The sequence below is a fragment of the Ceratotherium simum genome, chromosome 9, assembly GCF_057802395.1.
Source record: "Ceratotherium simum simum isolate JZ-2026a chromosome 9, ASM5780239v1, whole genome shotgun sequence".
In the NCBI taxonomy this organism is placed as follows: Eukaryota; Metazoa; Chordata; class Mammalia; order Perissodactyla; family Rhinocerotidae; genus Ceratotherium; species Ceratotherium simum.
This window is the reverse complement of record NC_141908.1, coordinates 48,722,145-48,748,386: the sequence shown is the minus strand read 5'-3', so window position 1 is coordinate 48,748,386 and position 26,242 is coordinate 48,722,145. Positions and strand designations below refer to the sequence as shown.

Genomic DNA, 26,242 nt, shown 5'->3' with positions numbered 1-26,242 from the left:
ATACAAAAATTTGTGACCCCTACTTTTGGAGGTTTTTCTGTTTTTGGTTTTAGCACTACATTTTGAAGATTTTATTTATTTATTTTTTTCCCCCAAAGCCCCAGTAGATAGTTGTATTTCATAGATGCACATCCTTCTAGTTGCTGTATGTGGGACGCGGCCTCAGCATGGCCGGAGAAGCGGTGTGTCGGTGCGCGCCCGGGATCCGAACCCGGGCCGCCAGCAGCGGAGCGCACGCACGCAACCGCTAAGCCACGGGGCCGGCCCTAGCACTACATTTTGATTCAACCACATTTTGGTCATTATGTGCTGGGTACTGTTCTAAGCTCTATTTGTCAAGCACTGTACTAGATGGTTTCATGGACATTATTTCATTTAATTCTACGCCATACTGCTTTGTTATAAAAAGATTAAAGCATGCATTTCTTTTCTTTTTGTCCTAAAGCTAATTGAAACAGGAAAGATCTGGAGCATAGCAGGCCCCCAAAAGGCAGCTAAACCACTCACAGCAATGGACACCAGTTATTCTCTGCAAAAGTTACCTGTGAGAAATACAAGCTTGTCAATAAGTTTCTTGCTAATAAGTTTCTTGCTAAACTTAGTCATCATACTTCTCTCTGCTAAGAATCTTTTAAAAACGTAGTTTTTCTCTCAGGTTAAAGACTAAAAGAGCAACAAGCTGATTTCACCGTCTGAGCCCTGGAACTCAGCCATGGCTGATTTCCTGCAAAGGACTCCAAACACGAGCCAGGCTCATTGGCTAAAGGCCCAGGTCTCCCAGCCAAACAGCAGCTTAGTTAAAAGAGACATAGGGCTTAGACACAAGCAAGCTGTTCTGAGCTCCAACACAATCATATTTATTAGCTTCCCTCGGAAAATTTCAATGTGCAGGAGAAATACTCATTGTGAACAGGTGCTAAAGGACAGAATTTTAACAAAAGTTAAGCCTTGGGAAATAAAAGCTATTTCAAACAATGCTGAATACCAAGAATATACCTATTGTTTTAAGAAGATATCTTACCAATTTCTTTTTACAAAAGAAGGAAAGAAGAAAGGAAGAGAGGAAGGGAGGGAGGGAGAGAAGAATAGAGAAAAGAAAGAAAAAAAAGTAAGAAAGGAAGAAAAAATCCTCAAAAAAGTTTACATATCTTGGTAGCACATAATAGAATATTTAAATTATAAGTCCATCATACAAATGACTACATCTTGGCTAGTCCTTTCCCTCTGGGAAGATTAATAGTATATCTCGTCACTGACCAAATAAGTACCAACCCTGGAAATGATCAACAGAGAGGCAATGTGCTCTGTCACCACAGTTTGAAAAGTTCTCCTCTCATTTATTCATTTATTTATTTTTTTTTGGTGAGGAAGATTAGTTCTAAGCTAACATCTGTTGCCAATCCTCCTCTTTTTGCTGAGGAAGACTGGTCCTGGGCTAAGATCCGTGCCCATCTTCCTTTACCCTATATGTGGGATGCCGCCACAGCATGGCTTGATAACCGGTGCGCAGGTCCACGCCCAGGATCCGAAGCCGTGAACCCCGGGCTGCTGAAGCGGAGCGCGGGAACCCGACCACCGCACCACTGGGGTGGCCCCTCTCCTCTCATTTTTAAACTCCAGATTCTATTTGGAATCAGATCAATTAAAAAAATAAAAAAGATGGCAATACTAGGACACTTCTAGAGGGGAAGAGTTTGTGAATATAAAAGCCATTTAGCAAGACTCATGAATCTATTAAGTCACAAAAAATGATTTCTAAACCTCATTTGAGGTACTGATTCTAAGGGTATGAGGCAGGCATTCGGATCCAATGTTTATCCATCCTGATCCTTATTTGAAAATGGCCGTTCAAGCATTGTCATTTAATAGGGGAACCAAAGAAACATTTTTATAACCTTTCTATTAATGACCCTACAAACAGCTTTCAGAAGTTGATTTCCACACTATGTTGTCAATGGGTTATCTTCAAACATCTCTATTCCATAATTAGGAAGCAGGCTGTTAAATTTAGAGGGTTTAGTTAACAGTTGCAATACAGAAGGTGGGGAGTGTATTTGGCAGCCAGAAGTTCCACAAATCCTCACTGATGGCTGGGACGCCAGGTTCTCCGAGTGGTAGAGCAATGAGGAGGGAATCACCAGGGACCTGCAGTGATAGTCAGCAAGATGCGAAGCAGAAAAGCAAAGGCTACAATTTACTAATGAGAGATGGCAACAGAGGAAAAGGCCTTCCTTATTAAAACCTGTGCTGAGTAATAAGCATGTCTGGTAGTGGCCAAATTCCCATTTTGTGCAAGAAACAAGAATAAACCAGCTGCTCCAGGAACAGGCAAAGGTACTCTGACTAAGTGAAGAAGGGAGAGGTGCCAGATGTCTAAAACAAGCTATGGGTGTGGACTAAGAAAAAGATATAATTAATTTCTAAACGCTGACAATAGGTATAGGCCTGAGATCAAGTCCATGAACCTTACCATAAAATTACCCTTTTTATAGGCATCTTCTACACTGATGCAAGATATGTTAAAACCATACAAAATGATACATTTCAACTCTTGAAAATAATCCACTAATGATAACTGTTAAGAAAATGGTCACTTGGCTTAAAACAATGAAGACTCTATGAGTCCTCTTGGCTCACTAAAAAGACACGGTAGATGCACAAGGAGAAAGCTCAAGCAAGTGGTGGGGGCTTGGTGACTTTTGGGATAGCAAGGTCTTGCTAGGACTAGGCTCCTGGGAGCCAAGGACAGTTAGTCTTGCTCTTATTAATCTCTTTGACTCTAGATGGCAGCCCTATTTCTCACTAAGCAAAAGAGGAGCCAATAAAATGGCAAAGAGCTGCAAAACGCTTACTACCTCTAATGTCAGGAGCATGGCAAGGCAAGACAATGCAAGAATTGTGGACGTGAGTAATCTAACATGAATCACAGGACTTTGCTTGGTAAACTTGAGCTCTAATTCATTCCCACATTGCACAACCGTGAAAAACTTACATAAACTCACTGTACATCAATTTTACCAACTACCAAACGGGCAAAATGTTCAAACCTCTTTCTCTATTATACAAGTGTTTTCTGTCACTACCTAAAAAAAAATGTTCCTCAAAAGAAAATAAAATGCATATTATTCAGCCTTAAAAAGGAAGGAAATTCTGACACACACTACAACATAGATGAACCTAAGGACATCATGCTAAGTGAAATAAGCCAATCACAAAAGGACAAATATGGTATGGTTTTACTTATATGAGCTATCTAGAGTAGTCACATTTATTGAGACAGAAAGTAGAATGGCAGTTGCCAGGGGCTGGGAGGAGGAAGGAATGTGGAATTGTTTAATGGGTACAGAGTTTCAGTTTTGTAAGATGCAAAGAGTTCTGAAAACTGGTTGCACAACAATCTGAATGTGTGTAACACTACTGAACGGTACACTTAAAAATGGTTGAGATGGTAAATTTTATGTTTTGTATTTTTACCACAACTAAAGATTTAAAAAATAAGTAAAATGCACAATGAGCTTAGCAGAGTGCCTGGTACATAGGAGACAATCGGTCGACAAGTACTGACTACGTGAACAAAGAAGGTTCCTCATATAAGACAGATGAGATCTAAACTGGCATACCATCACCAAAGAATATCTAAACCTTTCCAGAAATTGACCCAGAGTGTTTGGTGCAATGAGTAAAAGAGCCACAAATTATGGGTGTCAATGAGTTATCTGCTATGCCGAAGCCCTAGTCCTTACAGGGACCATCCACTTCTTCTGAGAATCAGATGACATATACCACATTAAGGCTATGCAGCCACACAGGTCAGGAAAGACAGCTTTTTGCCAGCCAAGTAAGTCACTGCTGTAGGACAGTAGAAGGAGTGTACCTGGGAAAAGAGCATACAGGTACTAGGGCCACAGACTCTTAAGTGCTTTTCTGCTGCCACGTGGATACCACTTTGCTATTTAGCAGGTTACTGATCTAACCAAGAAATGATATATTACAGTATTGTGTTCCATCATAATGCACAGTCCTGTTTGCAAAGGAGCTTGGAAGACATCCACTAATAAGTCAGAAGACATTCTGATAGGTCCTTTTACTCATTCACCCTAAACTTACTGATCCCTACCACAAGCAAGGTGCATTGATAATCATGAGAGGTATAAAGATGAATATATCCTGCTCTTCACCCTTCAAGTCTAGTGAAGAGAGAGAGGCAAGTCACTATACTGCTAAAAAAATACAATATGGGGGGCCAGCCCCATGGTGTAGTGGTTAAAGTTCCATGCGCTCAGCTTCGGCGGCCCAGGTTTGCGGGTTCTAATCCTGGGCGCAGACCTACACCACTTGTCAGCCATGCTGTGGTAGCAACCCACATACAAAATAGAGGAGGACTGGTACAGTTGTTAGCTCAGGGCTAGATTTCCTCAAGCAAAAAAAAAAAAAGGAAGACTGGCAGTGGATGTTAGCTCAGAGTGAATCTTCCGCAGCAAAAACGAAACAAAACAAACAAAAAATACAATATGGCAAGTACTGGGCACTTGTAAACTAAACACAGAGGAAGAAGTGGTCAAAAACTTTGGGGGAATTGAATAAGGCTTCAAAGAAGAGATTACTTTTGGATTACGTCTGGTCTGGGAGGAGGGGGAACAGAGAATATTCTAGCCACAGGCAAGGTCCTGCAAAAAACAAAGATACATGGAAAAGATGTTTTTGAACAACGGTGAGAAAATATTTGTAGCTAGGACATATGTGTGTGCCAGAAGGGGGAGTGAACAGGTGGGTGATAAGACTGGAGAGGTGGGTTTGAATCATGCTGACAACTCTAAATATCACTCCAAGTAGTTTGGCTTTGAGTTGAAGGTTTCAGAAACAGAACTCTTAGGTGGCAGGTAGATGGGAATGATTATTTAGATAGAGGACCATTTAAGAGGCTATTGTAATAAATTAAACAAAAGTAGAGAGGACTCAAACTAAATGTGTCAGTGATATTAAGGGAGTAGGTATAAGGAATGGCAAAGAGGAAAGAAGAGTGAAGGAAAACTTACGTGACTGTCGGTTACAAGGATTATCGGAGGAAGAACAAGACTAGGGGAAGAGGATGTCTTTAGGAGGGGACACTGTTTTTTTGTGTGTGTATGTGAGGAAGACTAGCCTCGAGCTAACATCCATGCCAATCCTCCTCTTTTTGCTGAGGAAGACTAGCCCTGGGCTAACATCCGTGCCCATCTTCCTCTACTTTATATGGGACGCTGCCACAGCATGGCTTGACAAGCGGTGTGTTGGTCTGCACCTGGGATCCGAACCCTGGGCCACCCAAGCGGAGTACACGAACTTAACCGCTACACCACTGAGCCGGCCCAGGAGGGAACACTTTTTATGTAAGGTTCAGTTTCCTCATTTATAAAATGAAGATAAATAATAAATGACCCAACCGGATCTTGGAGTTGTTGTGAGGATTAAATGATAAAATAAACAAAAGAACATAATACTATTATTCATGACTAGATTTGTGGAAGTATGGACCTTGAGAGAATCTGGGGCAGAAGAGAAACATTTTGGAGTTATTGGTACATAAGTTATGGTTGGCAGTGTGGGAGAGTATAAGCTTGATCATCCAGGAAGATGGCGTCCTGTAATCCAGGACCAGACTCTGGTGCTCACAAATATGCAGAGCATGGGGCAATGGGATCGAGGCCAGTAAAGATGACTTTGAAGGAATGATCCAAATATGGAAATCTGGAGAAAATAGCGTCATGGAAAAAAATAAGCAGTGAATAGCCAAAAGTGCCAATTCTGCCCAGAAGCTGGTACGATGAGAACTAGAATGAGTGAGTTTAACACTTAGAGGTCAAGAGCACCCTCAGCAAAAGCTATTCCAGTGGAGGAGAGGGGTGAAAACCAGAACACAGCTCATCTAGAAATGTTGTATTTTCATGATATACTTCAACATTAGAAAACTCTTTTTTTTTTGGTGAGGAAGATCAGCCTTGAGCTAACATCCGTGCTAATCCTCCTCTTTTTCTTTTGCTGAGGAAGACCGGCTCTGAGCTAACATCTATTGCCAATTCTCCTCCTTTTTTTTCCCCAAAGCCCCAGTAGATAGTTGTATGTCATAGTTGCACATCCTTCTAGTTGCTGTGTGTGGGATGCGGCCTCAGCATGGCCAGAGAAGTGGTGCATCAGTGCACGCCCGGGATTCGAACCCTGGCTGCCGGTAGCAGAGCGTGTGCACTTAACCGCTAAGCCACGGGGCCAGCCCTAGAAAACCCTTAAATTGGGGAAAAATTCCTTCTGTAGGAATGGAACATTGTGATTTTACTTTCTCCCAGGAGCGACAAATAGAATTTTTCTTCTTTATTTAATTTGGAGAACAGAGGGACTTGTGAATCAGAATGAGAGAAAATTGCTTTCGAGATTCATTGCTATATATTTTCACGGAGAAAAGACCACTAGGTTTTGAGGGAAGCATAAAGAGACAATGGGAATGAAATACAAAACAGTACAAACAAAAACAGAGAACTTTCTGCTACAATGTGGAAAGTAGCACTAACCCAGTGCTGCTGGGAGAACAGAGGTGAGTGCCTCTGAGACTCTACACCCATCTCCCAAGGGCCATTAAAGACGCATGTTGGCAAGCACTTTACAACATAACCACTCTTACCTTTCTTTTGATATCAGTGAACTGGGAAAACATTAAAGACCAATAAAACGACAGCTCCAGGATATAATAGTAGTGAAGGTCAGTTGTGAGTGGCTGAGGATCAAAGAAAAAAAGGAGAGATTAATAGTTCATAGGAAACCTAATTTGTGCCCCAAACATCTCAAGCTCAGGGCTGAAAAGGGACATGGTCTTATGCCTCCACAAATCCTGGCCCCATTCTCTTTGTGGATAAGGGGGCATTAAAGGATGCTTCTAATCCACAGTTTGATGGCATTAGTTTTGTTTCATCTCCACCCAAAAAAGTGTCAATCAGTGTGAACATTTGGTACCCAATTTGCTATGCATTTTAACAATAGCATTTATGGTTCTTTGACAGGAGCATCTGGAAGATTCCTTAAGCAACCTGAAAAAAAAAATTCTAACGCATACACAAAAACCCTGGACAACTCCTGTGAGATTCCACAGGACAAGGGAGGTAGGGGAAAGAAACTGGAGTACTATACGGGTCACGGAGGCATGGTTTCAAGTTCTGCATTAATCAGAGCTTTCTCATTATTAGGAAATGTTCTGTACATTGCAAATATCAAAAGATAATTCAAAAATATTTATTAAAACATCAGAGGGACAAGGAAGCTGCCAAGAGATGCCAGGCTAGGCACCTGGCCAGGAAATCTGAGATTAAGTCCCAGCTCCACACCTTAGTAGGTATAAATCTTGGGCCTTAGTTGACATTGTAAAATGGAGATGACTCTACCTGCCTCAGAGGTCCAGGAATGGGGAGAGGCTCAGAGACGCAGTGGAAGTCAGGAATATTTATTTTGTATATAAATCCATTAAAACAAAACAAAAGTTTTGAAAAACCATTTTCGATGGGTTGTTTTTGTTTTATTGAGTTGTAATGAAACGTCTTGCTTCACCAGAATGAATGAAAAACCTTTGAAACTCATCACACAAACATATCCACACCGCTACATACAAGGCAATTGTATATAGGTAAATACAATAGAAATTTAAATACTTTGTAAACCAATAGCAGCATAACAGATCACTTTCATGAGAAGCTGGCCCTCAACTACCAACTCTACTAACTTTAAGTGTGGGCGTCAAGGAAAACAGCTGTCCCTCTCACTGATCTTTGGCAACAAAATAACATGAGAGGATGAAATAACTCTCCCACTAGCAATCCTAAACTCTGAGTGACAATGAGCATCAGTGTGTTTATCAAGTTCAGCAGCATCCTGGAGAGAATATATTTCCCACTGAACTGTTCTTTTAAAATTTGAAGGCATTAGCCATAAGAGATGGGTATTCAGGTCAGATGTACGGCAGCAATGAAGTCTAGAAAACAGAGCACCGGCTTCAGGACCCTTGGAGCCAAGGTTAAATCTCAGTTTTAATGAGATTCACTTACTCCCTGCATCACCACCTGGGAAAATGCCACAGTGAGCTATGATGACAAGTGAGAGCACATCTAGAAACTGCAGAGTTCATAAGAGTATGTAGTATTATAATAACTACTGTATTCATGGAGTGCTTTGCAGTTGACAAAGCTTATCCACCTGTTAACCTCTTGACTAACCTCTCTGACTCTCATAAAAAATCCTATAAAATTAGTACTATCATTTTCTAGAGTGTCTGCTTGACAGGAAATTGCTGTCAGTTAATTCAGGTTGAAAGGCTGATCTCAGTCTCAGGGCTGGTGAGGCCCTGTGATTGCCAGGCTAGGGCTTCTCATTGCCAACCTGTGCTCTTTATGACAAGCTATACAAGGTCCAATTGAATGCAACTTTACATGACTTCAAACTTAAAATATACACATATATACAAAAATAATTATATATGTAATAAATAATATACATACTCATACACAAGGAGTAACGTCTTTAATAAAACTGAAGTAGACCACTACCTCTTTCACCTAAAAATCAGTTCAATTATTTATTTTATATATATGCTAAAGATATAATAAACATGTTTCACGAGCATGCCCCATCTTTAAAAGAGCTCTTTAAGGCTTGAGACCAACTGTGAACTGCAACCTATATATTTATGTAGATACAGTTACCCACAAAGTGCTATAATTACCTGCATAATAATTATATTCTGTTTAATTTTTTCCCCACACACACAAAAAGAAAGCAGCTATTTTTTTTATTAGAATATGGAGTTTATCAAAGATGACCACCATTCTCACAAGAGATCATGAATTGGTCCTAGATTTTGGGAGCTATATGCTGAATTATTCACTGATAAGCAATGATGCCTTAGTAGTAGGAGACAATCTTGATCTGAATCCCCACATATGGTCATATGGTATCTTTCCTTCTATATTAATGATGTTTCCTATTTTTAAACATAACTGTATATACCAGACCCTCAAACTTTCATGCTGAATCTGTAGCTCTGTCTATGAAATAGTCTGCAACTACATTTTGGGCCACTCACTGCCCTAGCAACTAACTTTCTCAGAAATAAGCAATTTCTCAGCTCCAGCCATAAACGCGAAAGTTATTTCAGACTACATTATAGCTATGACGAAGAGTGGGTATTACATTTCATATCGCATTTGTCTCAGTGTTGTTCACGTGACAGAATTTACCTCATAAATGCAGTGCATTAGAGCAGCTGCCACACTAACATTCAAGTGAAGGTTTCTAGAAGACTTTGATGTACCTTTATAAATAGAATTCTAGATATATATGGATTTTTCCACTCAGTATACGATTACAGGACACAAAGAGAGCTGTAAATGACAATATTCCAAGTATTTAAGATAGCGAAACAGCAGCTGGGCCTGAGAATTACGATTGTGTACAACACGTGATTGGTTTCAATGTAGCTTTAGTCTCTATCAGAAAGCCCAGAATGCTCAGCTCTCTCTAACCGTGTCCCGTTGCTTATTTACACTCTTTTATAATCTGAATAAACTACATGAAAAAGATGGAAATGCAAAGTGGAATTCCATTTCAACGTATCCCTAGCCTTGAACTTGCCCAAGGAATATCCTACACCAGTCTCCACCCCCTGGCTCCATCACCATGTGTAATAGCGAAACGTGTGCTTCCCGCTAACCTTATTCACACCCAAAAGACCAAATGCCTCTAAAAAGACAACCCAAAAGAATCCCAGTCAAACTAAAAAACCAAGTTGTTTATCATAACGCATGTCTCTATTTTATCACTAAAATATCTAGTTGCATTTGTTTCTCTTATATAACATATCCCAACTGAACTAGAAATTCTAGAAATTTTTCAGCAAGAAATTTCTAGAAAAGTCCTAGATTTGATATTCAAATAGTAACTGATCTGGGGACCACTATATCTGCTAATATTACTGAGTTCATGGACAGAGGCAAAGATATGTCAGTGGGCAGAGATCTGAAATATTCCCATTCTGGGATACGATTTTAATCTCATTTTCAATGATGCTTTTTTAGTCTATGTGTAATGGCACAAGCCCATTTTTCTGTGCTCAAGGAAACGGTGCCTGATTTACATATTTGGGGCTGCTCCTAAGCCCCAAAGTGAATCAAACTCAGCAGGGCCACTCTAGCTCCACATTTGATCGTTGCCCACTTGCTGCTGAGGCAGTCCTGTGCCGTGATCAGGTCTTCAGGCTTTCCTCAGTAATCAGAGGCAGATCGGCTGTTAGAAACAGGAATCAGCCGCCTGTTGAACTGATTATATCTTACACTCCAGCAAATGCACCTTCCACACTTCCACTCCACCTGCTAAAGCAATTGAGCTTTGATTCTGAACTTCACTGAGAACACAAACTACTTCCCTCACGAGGCTACGTCCACCATCAAGCAGCAGGGGTGGGGGCAGGGGGCTAAAAATCAAGGTTGTTACCCAACATGCTGGGACCTGCCTGAAACCACGAAACTGACCTAAGGAAGGTACCCCACATGTGTGAAAACTCAGATGGCAACGTCTCCTTACCTGGTAGGGATAGTTGTACCAGCAGTGCCTTGTGTTCCACAACCAGGGGGTCTGAAAAAATGACAAAGAAACATATTTTACATGTTTCGGAAAAGAAGCAAGACAAAAGATGTTTATGACAAGTTCTCGCCCCCCAATATTTGGGGATTTCAATAATATACCTGTGTGAGAACTGAAGGACTTAAAACAATTAGGAACGCATATGAAAGCAATTAGTTTTCCATCATACATTCTCGCTGAGTAATCTTCTCAACTCAACTGGTAGTATTTCAGGCTATTTCTGGGATGAAGTCTGGCTCTGGCTGGTGTTTTTTATATTTTGCTGGTCACATAAACACATTCCTGCAGTGTAACTGGCCTCAACAGCAGAGCCCTCCAGAGGTCTCACCAAGACCAGATGCAAATCATCAGTCTCACTATCACCAATAAACAATGCTTACAGTTGGTAGGAACTACCCTGAAACTCCTCCAACCCAATGTTTACCAAGCAACATGTTAATCAATTGTTTCATGCCTTGACCAAAGGTCAGTAACAGACAGGTATACTTATTTCAGTGGGACGGCTCAGACTAATTCCAGGCCTGAGGGAATTAAGCCTCATAGCACACTCTACCCCAACCACTCATGGCCAAGGTCTTTTAAAGACAAATCATTCTTAACTTGACAGCAATCACTTGCCTTACAACATTGTAAAATCAGATAGAATATCTAAGTGTACACACAGATTCAAAACATTTATAATAAGCAGGGAGGGGTTGGTACAGATTTAAACAGGCTATTAAACAATCCAATAATACCAGCACAAACTTTCCCATATTTTTGTATTAACTTTATAATTCTTTTGCATCCCTGATATACAGCTCTCAGCTCTTTGTGGTATACATCTATATACATTTGATATACATCTGTATGGCTCTCTTTTTGTGTGTGTGAGGAAGATCAGTCCTGAGCTAACATCCATGCCAATCCTCCTCTTTTTTTTTGCTGAGGAAGACTGGCCCTGGGCTAACATCTGTGCCCATCTTCCTCCACTTTATATGGGACGCCACCACAGCATGGCCTGACAAGCGGTGCATCCGTATCGGTGCGCGCCCGAGATCCGAATCCGGGCCGCCAGCAGGGGAGCGCACGCACTTAACCACTATGGCACGGGGCCGGCCCCCAGTATGGTTCTTATTATTAAGAAACAATCTAGGGCCGGCCCCGTGGCTTAGCGGTTAAGTGCGCGCGCTCCGCTGCTGGCGGCCTGGGTTCGGATCCCGGGCGCGCACCGCCGCGCCGCTTCTCCAGCCATGCTGAGGCCGCGTCCCACATGCGGCAACTGGAAGGATGTGCAGCTGTGACATACAACTATCTACTGGGGCTTTGGGGGGAAAAAATAAATAAATAAAATCTTTAAAAAAAAAAAAAAAAGAAACAATCTATCATTAATCCAATCTGTGTGTTTGTTTGTGTATCTCAAAATAATAATATTGTCATTGAAAGATTCATGTTAGATATATTTGTACTGACCTAACCTCCTTATCTTATCCCAGACCCTATAAGATCAACAGTTGCTGCCGTCTGAAGTAGGACAATGTAGTTGTCTCCCTGAAAGCCATACAGATATCCTCTCACCTGTCACCATCCTCATCAGCCCTGCACTGATGAGGATGAGGAGGATGATAATGATGATGACGTTATTAGCTAATATTTGTTGAGTTCTCCTTATAGCTATACAGTTTTTTTTAGTGTTTTTCTCCATGATCTCCATGATTATTTAACCAATGAAAAAGTTGTTTATCTTTAGACTGCCCAATACACTTTTAAAGGCCCTTAATATGAACTCATTTTATCCTTACAGTAGCTAGTAGTATTTGCCTCATTTTATAAATAGATATTCTGAGGCCCCAAGCCCATAAATAACTGCCCAGGTTAAACAGGTAGGCATTGCCAGAGGTGGTAATCAAATTCAGACTGTCTGGACTCAAACCCAAACAAAACCACTGTGCACCCTGCCTCTGAGTCTGATAAAAACTAAACCAGGCCTCTGTTTAGGGAGCCAGACTGAAGTAAAAAGCCATTCCATGCCCTAAACCTAAAAGTGTTTAGGGATCTTTACATTCTCCTTTCATTCAAGCACTACTGATTTGCCTTCCTCTTTCTTGGTTTCGCCATTTGCCACCTGTTCAACACTGTACATATCACATAATCTCTCTGCACTTAACTTCCTGGGTGCCTGAGTCGTGTGTCTCCTCCATCTATCTCATCCATAACATCGATGTTCATTACCGATCTACCTCACAGGGTGATGTGAGGATCAAATGAGATAGCATATATAAAAATAGTTTAGAGGCTTCAAAAGGTTAATATGTTGTTGTCTTATAGTTACATAAACATGTGTCCATTGAGGAAATTATAAAAAATATAGAAAATAATAAAAATGAAAAATAATTTGAATTCTCATCACTATTAACATTTTAATGTACAGCTCATTTTTGGTCTTTTTTTCTATGTAATATAGATATAAATACAGATATAGATAGATTCATTTTATTTTTATTTATTTATTTATTTTTGGTGAGGAAGATCAGCCCTGAGCTAACATGCATGCTAATCCTCATCTTTTTGCTGAGGAAGACTGGCTCTGAGCTAACATCTATTGCCAATCCTCCTCCTTTTTTTTTTTGCCCCCAAAGCCCCAGTAGATAGTTGTATGTCATAGCTGCACATCCTTCTAGTTGCTGTATGTGGGATGTAGCCTCAGCATGGCTGGAGAAGCGGTGGTTCGGTGTGCGCCCGGGGTCCGAACCCGGGCCACCAGTAGCAGAGCGCGTGCATTTAACCGCTAAGCCACGGGGCCGACCCGATAGATTTATTTTTAAACATACACATATATGCATAATTTTTAAATGTGGGCATGACACACCAAAATCTATTTTAAAGTACAGTATGAACGTTAGTTATCACCTCTCTCTCTGATAAAGTTGTTTACTATCTCCACAATTAGTTGAAAGTACCCAAGGGAAAGGTATGTCTTACTCATGTTTATCCCCCCAGCATCTACACCCAAGTTGACAGGTCAGCATTCCTTTACTGAACGCTAATGAAAAGGAATACAGAATTAAATACAAGGTCTATGACAAATCTTGTAGTACTTTTCTGAATTTATCAGTCCCAAGTGCACAGGGCACGTGTGTGCTTGCCTCTAAAGATGCAGTGGGAATCTCTTCCACTGCGGCCATCCATTTCAGTCACAGGCAGCAGAGCAAAAGGTATGACTCCCAGCGACCCAGAAAAATCCATCATTTAGAGCTTTCCTTCCTCTGTGAGTTCCTTGGCTCACTGGTTTTCTTCTAACACCCAGCTTTTCCCTGCGTGCATCAGATGTACAGCACCTAGACTTTCTTCTGTTACATGCTGATACCTGACTGACCTGCAGAAACAGTGGATGAGTTTTTGTCTCTCAGTGGTCGCCTGCCCACTTGAAGCAGGAAAAAAGGCCTGGACATCACGAATTTGATGGAGTTACAGGGCCCTAGCCCAGCCCGCAAGCTTATGTGCCAAACATTTTAATAATAAGTTCTTTCACATAGAGTGCATGTTCACATATACCTCTCACTCTGACAACATTAGATATTAATATCACCTTCTATATGCATACTACATTTTTCTAGGATCTCATGGTATGCCCTCCCCCCCACCCCAATCTTATGAGATAGATAGAACAATTTACAGATTAGAAAACTTAAGCCTAAGAGAAGGTGATTCTCCTAATTTTTTATTGCTCAACACTGGCATATGAATCTAGATGAGCTGCTTATAATTGAATACATCAGGTACAACTTCTTTAATTTGAATTGATACTATAAAGCTATCTTTTTAAAATCAATTTCATTTATCAGTTTTTCCATTTTTTGAGGTACCTTTTTCAGAATCATTTCCGCATTCATTTGATCAAAATCTGTATTCTATCACACAAATTAAAAGACAGTAATATAATTAAGAACATAAGTTGAAATATTTAGATATCAAAAAAAGAACAATGGTGATGAAAAAAATCACTGAAAACACTCAGTTTAGAAGAGTGGGCCTAGCATCTTGCTAAATTAAAAAAAAAACTTCTGTCCCTAGGATAGCGCATGGCGATTCAAGCACATTTTCTGGAAATAGATATGCCCTTTTCACATGGCATTACCATATCAAGGAATGTTATCAAGACTGGAAAATCTAAAATCCCAAGGATTCTCAAATCTTGTCATTCCAATAACTTAAGATTCACATTATTCCCCATAACGCACGTACACTTAAATACGTTATGAAGCACTTTACAGATTTTAAAGTATTTTATGCATATTATCTCTTTTAATTCTCACAGCAACGTTGTAAGCGCTCAAGCTAAGAGAACCAGACAACATGCTGGCGCAGAGCTTCCCAAATTGTTGAAATGCAGGTTCTCATTCAACAGATCTAGCTTAGGGCTGAGGTTCTACATTTTTAACAAGCTTCCAGGTGATGCTGACGCTGATGCTATTGGACCTTGGACCATACTTTGAGTAGTAAGGTGCTAGGGGAAAGTAAGGAGAGTGATCCCATCTTCTTGGTATTAACCATGTGTAAGGCACCTTGCCAAGCCCTTTGTTACAATATTCCACAATTCAATGTTAGATGAATGTGAATTAATGCATTATTTCTAATCTTTATAATAACCATTTGCAGCAGAAATTGCTAGTAAAACCATATTTAGCTAGAGACAATGCTTTTCAACCAACCTCCCTGTTTGATATAACCACACATCTAAACTCTGGTGGAAGGGATGTGAGCAGAATTTACGTCTGCCACTTTGGGAGGGTGTCCCTAAAAGTTATTATGAATGAGTTCCTCTCACCCTTTCTCCATTCCCATCAGAGGGAAATAATGAAAACTGGAGCAGTCACCTTTGACCCTAAGATCAAAGTTTCTGTTGGGGTTGGTGTCAGAGGCCTCCTACTAGCCCTAGCCTGCTTACCTCTGGATTATATGTGTGAGATAGATAAATTCCTATCATTTCTCTCATACCTAAACTACTGTGATGTCTTTTTTTAACTAATATGTATAAATTACATACCCTGTATTCCCTGTATTCTCAATAATATAATCATCAAGATAAGTATCATTAATTATTTTGTAGACAAATAAGCAATCTCAAAGAGATACCATAATTAATTGAAGACTACTCTGCTGCTAAGTAGAAAAGCTAGGCTTCAAACCCAGGTCAGCCAGATTCCTCCACTATACCTTCCTTGAGGCACCCTGGGTGTACAAAGAATGGGTAACGAAAGAAAAACATCATGGGCATTTGGAATTGATTACCCAAAGTGAATTATTACACAAAAATTTGAATTTTAGGGTTAGAAAGGACCTCCAAAACCTGTTTAATCTACAGAAGAACCCACTTGTCCAGATGGGTAACGATGCCTCTCACCGTTCAAGAGCTACATGGTTATCAATCACTGACAAGATCCCTCAGGCTTACTTCCTGCCTTTTTTCTTGGTCAACAGAGATTCTATCAACTTTTTGTTGTTATGGCATCTGCTATGGACTGAACTGTGTCCCACGGAAGGCTTCTGTGCCTCTTCTTACCCTGAGCAAACCCAACCTTAGCACCAGGATGGAGGTCAGGTGTGCTGCTGGAGTTCACCCTGTAGTCCTCATTTGCATTTTGACCACATGTATAAGATTCAAGTTCTATTTATTCTATGATTTTTTAAAAGACAAAGTAGAGAAGCCTTTTTAAATGTCAGTAAATCTGCTTTTTTATACGGTTTCTTTTTTTTTTTTTTGTGAGGAAGATCAGCCCTGAGCTAACATCCATGCTAATCCTCCTCTTTTTGCTGAGGAAGACCAGCTCTGAGCTAACATCTATTGCCAATCCTCCTCCTTTTTTTTTTTCCCCCCAAAGCCCCAGTAGATAGTTGTATGTCATAGTTGCACATCCTTCTAGTTGTTGTATGTGGGACGCAGCCCCAGCATGGCAGGAGAAGCAGTGCATCGGTACGCGCCCGGGATCCGAACCCGGGCCGCCAGTAGTGGAGCACGTGCACTTAACCGCTAAGCCACGGGGCTGGCCCCTTTTATCAGGTTTCTTCTTTTATCATCAGCCGTTTTGTAGAGGTTTCATCGTAAACAGAACTAACCAAAATAGATCAGGTCTGATCATTTCACTTTACCATCTGGAATAAGATAGGTTTGGTCTTATTTTTTTAAAGTTCCATTTGACGTACTTTTTAAAAATAATACTTAAAAAAAAAAATCTACCTTTCAGTTTCCATGCCACCTATCATGATGGTGGGTGAATCATCAAAAATCAAGCCCACTGAACGTACAACCCTAATATAAACTACGGACTTTGGGTGATTATGATGTGTCAATGTAGGTTCACCAATTGTAACAAATGTACTGCTCTGGTGGGGGATGTTGATAATAGGGGAGGCTATGCATGTGTGGGGGCAGGGCATATATGGGAAATCTTTGTACCTGCTCCTCAATTTTGTTATGAACATAAAACCGCTCTAAAAAAAAATCAAGGCAACTTGGCTACCTCAGATCACTGATGCTTATGATGTCACTGTAAGCTAAAGGAATAATGGAGTTTGAAGCAAAAGACCAGAGAAAAGGATGCTCAGTTAACCAGGCAATTCTTAAATGATTCAATAGAAATATAAATACACATACACATAAATACTTTTTTCTAACAATCAGTAGGTACCTGCAGCTGAATGAATAGTAGTTTCTTTGAACAACTGTTTTGATTTAACCAAAGAACATGAATCATAAAGTATTAAAAACATTTTTTTGCCTCATCAAAGACATGAAAGGTATGTGGGTCTTTACCCGGAGTCAGCATCTTAGAGAGAAAATTTCATCTTTTGCTATTTCCATCCAAACTCCTACACGGCTCTTTCACAAAGTCCAGCTGAGACAACTAACAGTCAAAGAATATAATCTAAGAGACACACTGGCCTTTGCATAGTTTAAGTATGAAATAGATAGAGCCTTGCATTATGCTTTAAAATGCCAGAAAGCTAGATCCCTGAACCACTCTGAAACTACTTTCACTGAAGCTACCCTGAAAACACTTTCACAGAATTATATTGAAACCTTACACCTCTGGCTTATACTGAGGATTTATTGTAAGACATAAACATGAGAAAAATGCTTCTGTGTCTGCAATGAATTTATATTGGAAAGGTTACCTCTAGGTTACCCTAAGTGGAATGTATAAGTTCCACATGATATTTTTCCTTTTAAATTTAGTTCAAAGGGAAAAAAATACTTCCCTTCTGTGAATGCTTAGCATGTTTCCTCTTACCAAGTGAGAATGATGTTATTCTTTATCTTTTTACCTTGGTTTTGAGAAGCTGAGATCTAATTCTCAAGCTCAGTCACAGCAACTATGATTGTCTCAACATCTTTGCTTATTTTTCCTTTTAAATGTGTAATTTTTATGTTAATATCTATATTAATAACGTTATTATATAAACATTGCAAATTCTTTTTACAAACATTCAACTGTGATTTCACTGAATTAATATAAATCAAATCCATTCAAAATGATAATCTACAGTTTTAATTTAATACATTGTAAAATAACTCAGAATGTAAACAAATATTTCATGCTTTGTGAGTTTAAAAATTGATAAATAAATTGTGTTTGGGATGAAAAGAATGAAGCCAGAAGTCTCTCAGCCTGAAGATGCTGCTCGTCAGTGGTGAGCAGTCTAGCGTGCTCCCTAGAATGCAAGAGGTACCCTTTCCTCCTTTCCTGGGTCAGAGATATATTACCATAAATCTACAAAGCAGAGTGGTCACCTCTCCCCAGAGGCCCCTGGCATCTGCATTAGCTTTGAAAGCTCTCGTGATGTGCAAATGTAATTTGGACTTGACCCTGAGGCATTATACAAAAATAGCAGCCTTTCATATTGATCAGGCTTTAAAAAAGATGCCAGTCCTCTAGACCTGGTCAAGCATGTGCCTTCAGTACATTCAGCAATCAATTTAGAAAGGAATTTGCAGATGTGCCAAGCATACATAAATAGAAGAAGTTCCTTGGAAATGGGCCCTGAGGTCACAGGGTCTCTATGAGGGTTTAATCACAGAAACAAAGAGAAGAGAAATGTGAGTGGCATTTCCATGCCTTGTAAAACCTTCCAGCCAGCAGTTCTCAACTTTTTCTGCCTCCGCTCAGCTGAGAGACTCCACACACACCTAACAGTAACTGTGGCTGTGATTCTCAAGAGTCTGTGGAACAGGAAGCTTAAAAACCCATCTCTCCCATCGATTTGGACATGGACTCTCCTTTACGCCCAGTGAGAATCACTGCAAAGCAGAATGGACTGATCGATTCCCTGTTTAGAATAGAAATTAGGGATAAAGGAACCAGATGAAAGAAAGAGAAGAAGATGAAAGAAAATGAGGTGGAAGGATCTAGAGGGAAGGGAAAACTATGAGAATGTCAAGATAGGGAGAGAGACGTGTAGAGAGAGAGAGAGGCTGGGGCAGAATTTGGGAATGAAGCCAATGACAGTGGCTATTAAGAAGCACAAAATTAGTCAAAAGATAATTTAAGGAAACTATCTATAACATATGACAAGGATTAATATCTTTAACATGTAAAGAACACACAAAAATTGATTAAAATACAAAAATTGATTAAAATATTTAAATACCCAATGAGAAAAGTGGGGAGAAGATATATAAACAGGCAACATATTAAAAACATAAGGATCAAAAACATACGCAAAAATTACAGGTTAAAACCAGACAGAATTTGGGGCTGGCCCAGTGGTACAGCAGTTAGGTTCGCGCACTCCGCTTTGGTGGCCCGGGGTTCATGAGTTCAGATACCAGGCACGGACCGATGCACGGCTTGTCAAGCCATGCTGTGGCAGCGTCCCATATAAAGTAGAGGAAGATGGGCATGGATGTTAGCCCAGGGCCAATCTGCCTCAGCAAAAAGAGGAGGATTGGCAACAATGTTAGCTCAGGGCTAATCTTTCTCACACACACACACACAAACCAGACAGAATATTTTTTACCCAAGTCTGGAAAATATTTAAAGAGGTTAATACCCAGGAGTCAGCAGTATATATGGAAACTAACACTCTGCAAATTGGAATAACCTTTCTGAAGAGTAATTTGGTCTTTAAAATCTGCACCTCCTTTGATCCAGGATTTATTGTAAAAAATATAGTTAGACCCATATGTACATGGATTTCCATTACAATTTTTTGCTAGTAATGAGAAATTGAAATCAATATAATTGTTCAATAATATGAGGTTGGCACGTTCTTAGTGGGTTGTACGGGAGCCAACTCGGAGATGAGGACATGAGTACAGGCTGTTTATTTGAGAGGTGATCTCAGAAAACAGAACTGGAAAAATGGAGAAAGTGAGATAGGTGAGAAAGAAAAATGCAATACTGTTTTCAGGAATGAGCTGGTTACTGCTTGCAAGCAATTACATCTCAGTTCCACTGGGGACCTCTGCAGAATTACGTAGCCCATACCTCATAACTGTCCCAACACAGAACAGGGGGGCTGGGCACTTATCCACCAACTCCTATCCCCCACCGGTTGAAGTTCCCGTATTAACTCCTCCATATTTCTAGACTATACCTTCCTGTGTCTAGGTGACCTTTTCAGCTTTGGAGAAAGCAGAGTAGAGATATGGCACAGCTTGTATCTGATGTGGGACACTGTCAAAGGTGCATGGAACTGTCCATCATAGCTGTGCTAATAGCAGATGGGCTAAGGGGATGTAACAGTTATGTTCATATTAAAAGTTAAAATCAGACTACAAGCAGAATATACAGTGTGCCTTATGGTTAAAGGAGATATATATTTAGAGACACACACACACACACACACACACAAACACATGAAATATGCCCGGCAGGATATTTACCAAAAATTACTTAGTAATTATCTCTGAATAATAATTATCTTGGGTGATTTTTACTTTTTTTTAATGCTTGTATATCAGTATTAAATTACACAAGTAATTGTAGCTATATTTTTTCTGCAAAGAATAGGTCTTATTTGAATAATAAAAAGGAGCAAGTTCATGTTCTTTTAACAGGTCTCATAAAAAAACACATTTGCTCTATATTTACAAACAACATTAATAGTATTAATAGTACATTACCGTCTTCATATTATTCAATAATTCTAATTACCTTTAAACTAAAAGCTAGTATAGGAAATAGCCGCCTTTGGAGTGTTTACAAGTTGACAGTGACATTTCAAGTATAAACAAATCATTAATAATTTAATTCTAAACTCTCAAGAGAAAGTAGAATGGAGAAAATAATAAAATGAGCAAATAACAGAATAAACTTTGCATTCATTACAGTGATGATTCAATCATTTTGCCACCCACCCCACCTACTCTCACTTTGAAGATCCCCATCAACCTCTTCCTTACCACCTCTAAACCAATTTGCCTGGGCCCTAATATCTTGTGCTAATATTATTGCACCCACCTCATTCACTCACTCTTTCAAGTACTTATGGAGTGGCTACCATGAATCAGGCACTCGGCTACGCATGAACACAGAATAGACAAATTCTCCATTCTCAGGGTACTTACCACTTCCTGGGTAACCAAAACAATTAGATGGCAGGCTATAGCAGGGTAAACACAGGACGTGGAGGAGTAGAACATAAAAAGACACCCAGCCTAGTCTTGAAGGGTAAGGTGGGAGGGGAGGGCTCTACTAGGAGGTGGCATAGTAGTTGAAGCCAGAAGGACAAGCAGAAGATAGTCACAGATGGAAAAGAGGAACTGATAGATGGAAGGAAGAACACAGACTTCCTTATCTTTCAGGAATCAAATAGTATTTCCAACAACATCATTTTCTTAATCATCCCTTTCCTTGCATTAGTCTCCAGAGGATAAAAAAAAAAAAAGCTTAAAAGCCTCCTTCTCATTTCCAACTGAGAAGATGAAATGCTTCTGCCTGGCGTCCTGGCTCCCACTGGGTTGGCTGTCCACTGAGACTGTGGAAGATTAAGTCCATTCTTCCCAATAAGCACCCCCTGCTCTCTCCAGGCCAAGCCCCTTGCCATGTGTGTTCCATTGATTCCCATCTCCATGCCCTAAATACTCAGGCACCTTGTCTGGCATGCCATCTCCACCCCTCTGCCTTGCTGCCTCCTGATCAATCTTCCATGTGCTAGTTTGTTGGTGTCTTGCCTCCAGAAATGGTTTCCCATTGCCTTTTTTGGGTCTTCCTCTCACTGAACTTCAGCTTCGTTAAAAAGTGTAGTCCATAAATTAGTTTTCAATGGTTAAAAAGTGTCCCTATGGTTTTACTTCATTTCATATTGATTTTCTGAACCAAATGTCAACTTTTAAGGAGAGTTCTAAGCACATGGAAGGCAGGAAGATATAGGATGTTGTCCATAAATAAGATTGGATTAGCAGAAAGAGGTAAATGATGAAAAAGTAAAGTCATGATTATTGGGCCTCTTCTTGACGTGAGCACAATGCTAGACCCACTTGTCATTCCCTCATTGCTGTGTGAGATGCTCATCACAAACCCCACAAATGCTACAAAGAGAATAGACCATGGTGTCAGAAGACCAGAATTCAAGCTTCTTTCAATCATGTCTTAGCTGTGTGTGAGTCATTAATCTCCCTGCACAATATTTTCAAGTCAAATAGCTGTTTTTCATGAATAAAATATAGTTTTGTCAAATAGAAGAGAGCAAAAGTGGGAACTGAAGCCAGAAGAGAGAGAGAAAAGGGAGAATTCTATTTTAAGATCCCGTGCTAGACACATCTGGATACACAGGAGAGTCTTCATTTTTAATCCTATGAAAACATGAATTACTCCAAGGAGTTGGGCAGTGTACTGTTGTTCCAATTCACAACTAACACAAAAGGTCTGTCTAAACAGTTTTGTGTGTTCCTCACAGGGATTCATGCAGGCTGACTGGTCCACACAACCTCCTAAAGGCTACCAGCCCCCACCAGGAAGAGAGAGCTGGTAACAAAAGTGTAATTGCCAGGTACAGAAAGGTCTTCTCATTCCTATCTTTAACATTTATTCAGGACAGAGACAAACAATAATATGAAGGTGGAGAAAACATGAAAAAATAAAACAATGAACTTGAATGAAATGTAAGTAAAAACTTGGCTGTTTATTTTTCTCACAAAGGCTTGTTATTCTGAATTGAGTATTTGTAGACATTGTCTTGAAAATGAACAACATGAGCCTCTCACTACAAGAAAATCAAATGATAGTATTTGTTGCCAATGATAAAATTCAAGCTTTCAAGCAAATATTTGTATTTTGGAAAATACGTATAGGCTATCATATGCCCCACAGCTTCCCATTCATTAAAAACTTTTCTGAGGAGATCAGTGAAAACATTAACGAATATGTTTTTGATATTTATAACACACATGTCAATATTTGCAAAATCTGTACAACTCAGTGACCCAATAATTTCCAGATGACCAACATATGATGTTAATAAATCACACATGGGTGGAAGGTCCATTTGAAGGGAAAGAGATCAACGGATGTTAACGTAACTGAGTGCAAAAAGTTCACTGACATTAAAGAAATGACTTCTTGTCAAGTTTTGGTGTAGTATCAAAGAAGAATAGCTACTGTTTTCTGGAAAATACTATTAAGATATTTCTGCCTTTTCCAACTGAAGATCTTTGTGAGGCCAGATTTTCTTCATATACTTCAACCAAAATAGACACACTGTAACAGACTGAATGTAGAAGCCGGAATGAGAATCCCGCTCTCCTCTACTAAACCATATATTAGAAAGAATTGTAAAAACCTCTAATTTTTGTCTTAGAAAATACAGTTCTTTCTCTTAAAATTTTATTTATGTAACTTGTAATGATTTATTCTTGTTATTTTTAAACAAGTTAATAAATATTTTAAAAATGTATCAGTTTTAAGTTCTAATACAATAGATACCTACAGATTTGACTAATAAAAACAAAAGCTCTTAAAAACCCTACATAATTGTTACAAGTATAAAGGGTTCCTGAAACCAACAAGTTTGAGAACCACTGTGCCAAGGACAGCAAATCAACGAAATGAAAAGTACCAAGTCTCTGAAGACTGTGTGGAGCAGAGCCCCCTTGCTGGCCTAGGCCAGTCACATTGGGGGTGTTATAAGAAGGAGACATGAACTTGGTACTTTAAGCTACTGTGTTGCTGGGTCTCTTTGCTACATTACTGCTGCAGTTTAGCCTTCATCCTGACCAATTCAAAGCACATACGCCAACAGATATACACATTACGAAGAGCCCTGGTTCTCAAGAAATGAGTTTCTTTAAATCCATTCACTGAATAAATATTCAGCATGTGCGATATGACATCAACTCTAGCTGATACTCAATTTGATGCATCCCCTTCTGCACCCTTCCCAGCCCTTAACACACACCAAAATTAGTAACAAGAATCCAAAATCCATAGAGTTGAATTAGGTTGAGTAGGGTAAGACTCTTTTTGTCAAGGTGGGGATATACAATGTTGATACTCCATAGAGGTGGGAAGAGAATAAGAGTTGGCCTATGAGACCATACAGCCTAAGAGACCTTCAATATTTACACAAGTCATCAATGTTTTTGTAATGAATTTACCTTGAGCTAAGGTCTATCTAGTTAAAAATCATGTTCCTGAGAACATTTAAAAGAAATTATAAAAGAAAAGATTGAAAAGCCATAGCTCGCTCGCTCTCTTTTAAAAATATTGGGCACTTCAGGCTTGATTTTTCTTATGCATGAAATCTGGCTTGCTCTTTAATAGGTTATCTTGTCACCATGCCTGGGTATTATATCTGAAAACGTGTACGCAACTGTCCACATTATATGAATCATGAATCCAAACACATTAAGTACAAACAGTTCTATGTTTCTTGAACTCCTAAACCGCCAATAATCTTCTGTCTAGATATGGTTATATATGGCTATGGAGGACACATTTTATATGAGTGAATATGTTAGAAGAAAAAATTGTATCGTGCTATCATTATTTGAGAATGCTGCAAGAAAATACAAAATTCACACTTGCAAAGCAGCCAAATGCCTGTAACATTCAACTATATTAATAGAGAACACCAATTTTATGAAAGGCAGGGGAATCTAGAAGCAGAGAAATAAAAGTTCCTTAATTTCTCAATCCCTGAAATTAGTGAAAGAGCACATGATAGGGAAGAGAGAAGCAGAAAGGACAGGAGCCCCACTGTCAGGCCTCAGTCTGCTGTTAACCAGCTGGATGACATCAGGTAAGTCAGTTCACCCATCTGCTTGCTCGTGTGAAATCAGGTGCTGGACTGTGTAATTTCTATGATCTGTTCAAGCCCTAAATTTTACCACTTTCTTTTCCACATTTTTTCCTCCTAAAAGACAAAATCCTGGTTTGCCATGCTCTGATCATATTTCAGACTCTGACACCCCACAAATGGAAATCCAACATCAGAGGGAGACCCCCCTTTTTCTTCATTTTGAAAGGATTCAGTTATTCAATGCAATTTCAAGTTTTTGAATCACTGACAAAATTAAGTCACTCTTATTAAACACAATCAGAGCATTATTAGTAATCAGTATAATAAGGCTCATTTTGCCCAATTTTATAATGTTTGAGTAAAAGTCATAAAGTGAGCAATCGCTTTCCAATGTGTCCTCTACCTGCGAGGCTCAAGTTTTATATGTTTGGTATTGAAGATAAAAATTTTCTAAATTAAACACTGATGAAAATTTGATGATGATATTTTAATTTAGGAAAATAATTACCCCTTTTTCTTAAAGCCACTTTCATATATTAAAATTCAGACGGGAACTCATAATTCCATTTACCATTACTCAATACTAATAGGACAAATGATCAAACTATACTCTTTAAATGAGTAGTACATCCTTATACATTATTTATCTTCTAATTAGGATAGAGAAATTATCCTTTCAGTTGCTGAGTTAATTACAAAGAAGGAATTGATCTTTATGCAGTTAAGTTTTGATCATCATTTTCTGATTTTAATCAAGCCTATCTTCCTGACTTTCCAGCTTCTGATCTTTCAAAAATGTGCAATCATTTTTTGGGGGGAGAGGAAGCTGCAAGATATAAGTAGGATAGATTAATGCAACTGAATTATATCAAGGGGCTGAACCAGCAATACAGAAGTGGTTTGCTGAATATAAGATAAAGCTTTCCTCTCTTTGAATAAAGAGAGTTTTTAAAATCAATGAGACAGAAAGGCTGGGTGATTAATGAATTCAACGATATTGCAAATGTAATCTTAAATTATCTCTCTATTTACCTGAAAGCAAAAACAAGACTGCCAAGTAGCCACAGTATATCACTGACCAACCTTTCTATGCAAATAGAACCAGGTTCCTTTTGATCTTCTGTTGTATTTTTGAACTGCTTCTTTGTTTTGTTTACCTCAACACCCGGTGATTTTCTGAGCTCACTCATGTCTACAATATTAACCCACCAATGTTTACTTTCTTGCTTTGTTTTGGTTCATGCTCTCATGGGGTTATATTTATTACCTGCCAAATACCTGGTTCTTCAGGCATATACACTATCAATTACAGAACTTGCTTGTGCAAACAAGTGAAAAACAGGTTATTTCTTGTACCAGAAATTGACAA

At 39.3% G+C, this 26,242-nt stretch overlaps 1 protein-coding gene across 2 annotated transcripts in view; it reads right to left on the bottom strand.

Moving 5' to 3' along the window:
• Positions 1-26,242, bottom strand: part of CERS6 (ceramide synthase 6) — a 325,151-nt gene that overhangs the window by 79,103 nt on the left and 219,806 nt on the right. For both annotated transcript variants that reach the window (XM_087435341.1, XM_087435342.1), the window contains exons 5-6: positions 10,594-10,644; positions 6,653-6,745 (exon numbers count right to left, since the gene is read on the bottom strand). In XM_087435341.1, the coding sequence (XP_087291467.1) occupies positions 6,653-6,745; positions 10,594-10,644 (144 nt within the window). The remainder of the gene's footprint in view (positions 1-6,652; positions 6,746-10,593; positions 10,645-26,242) is intronic.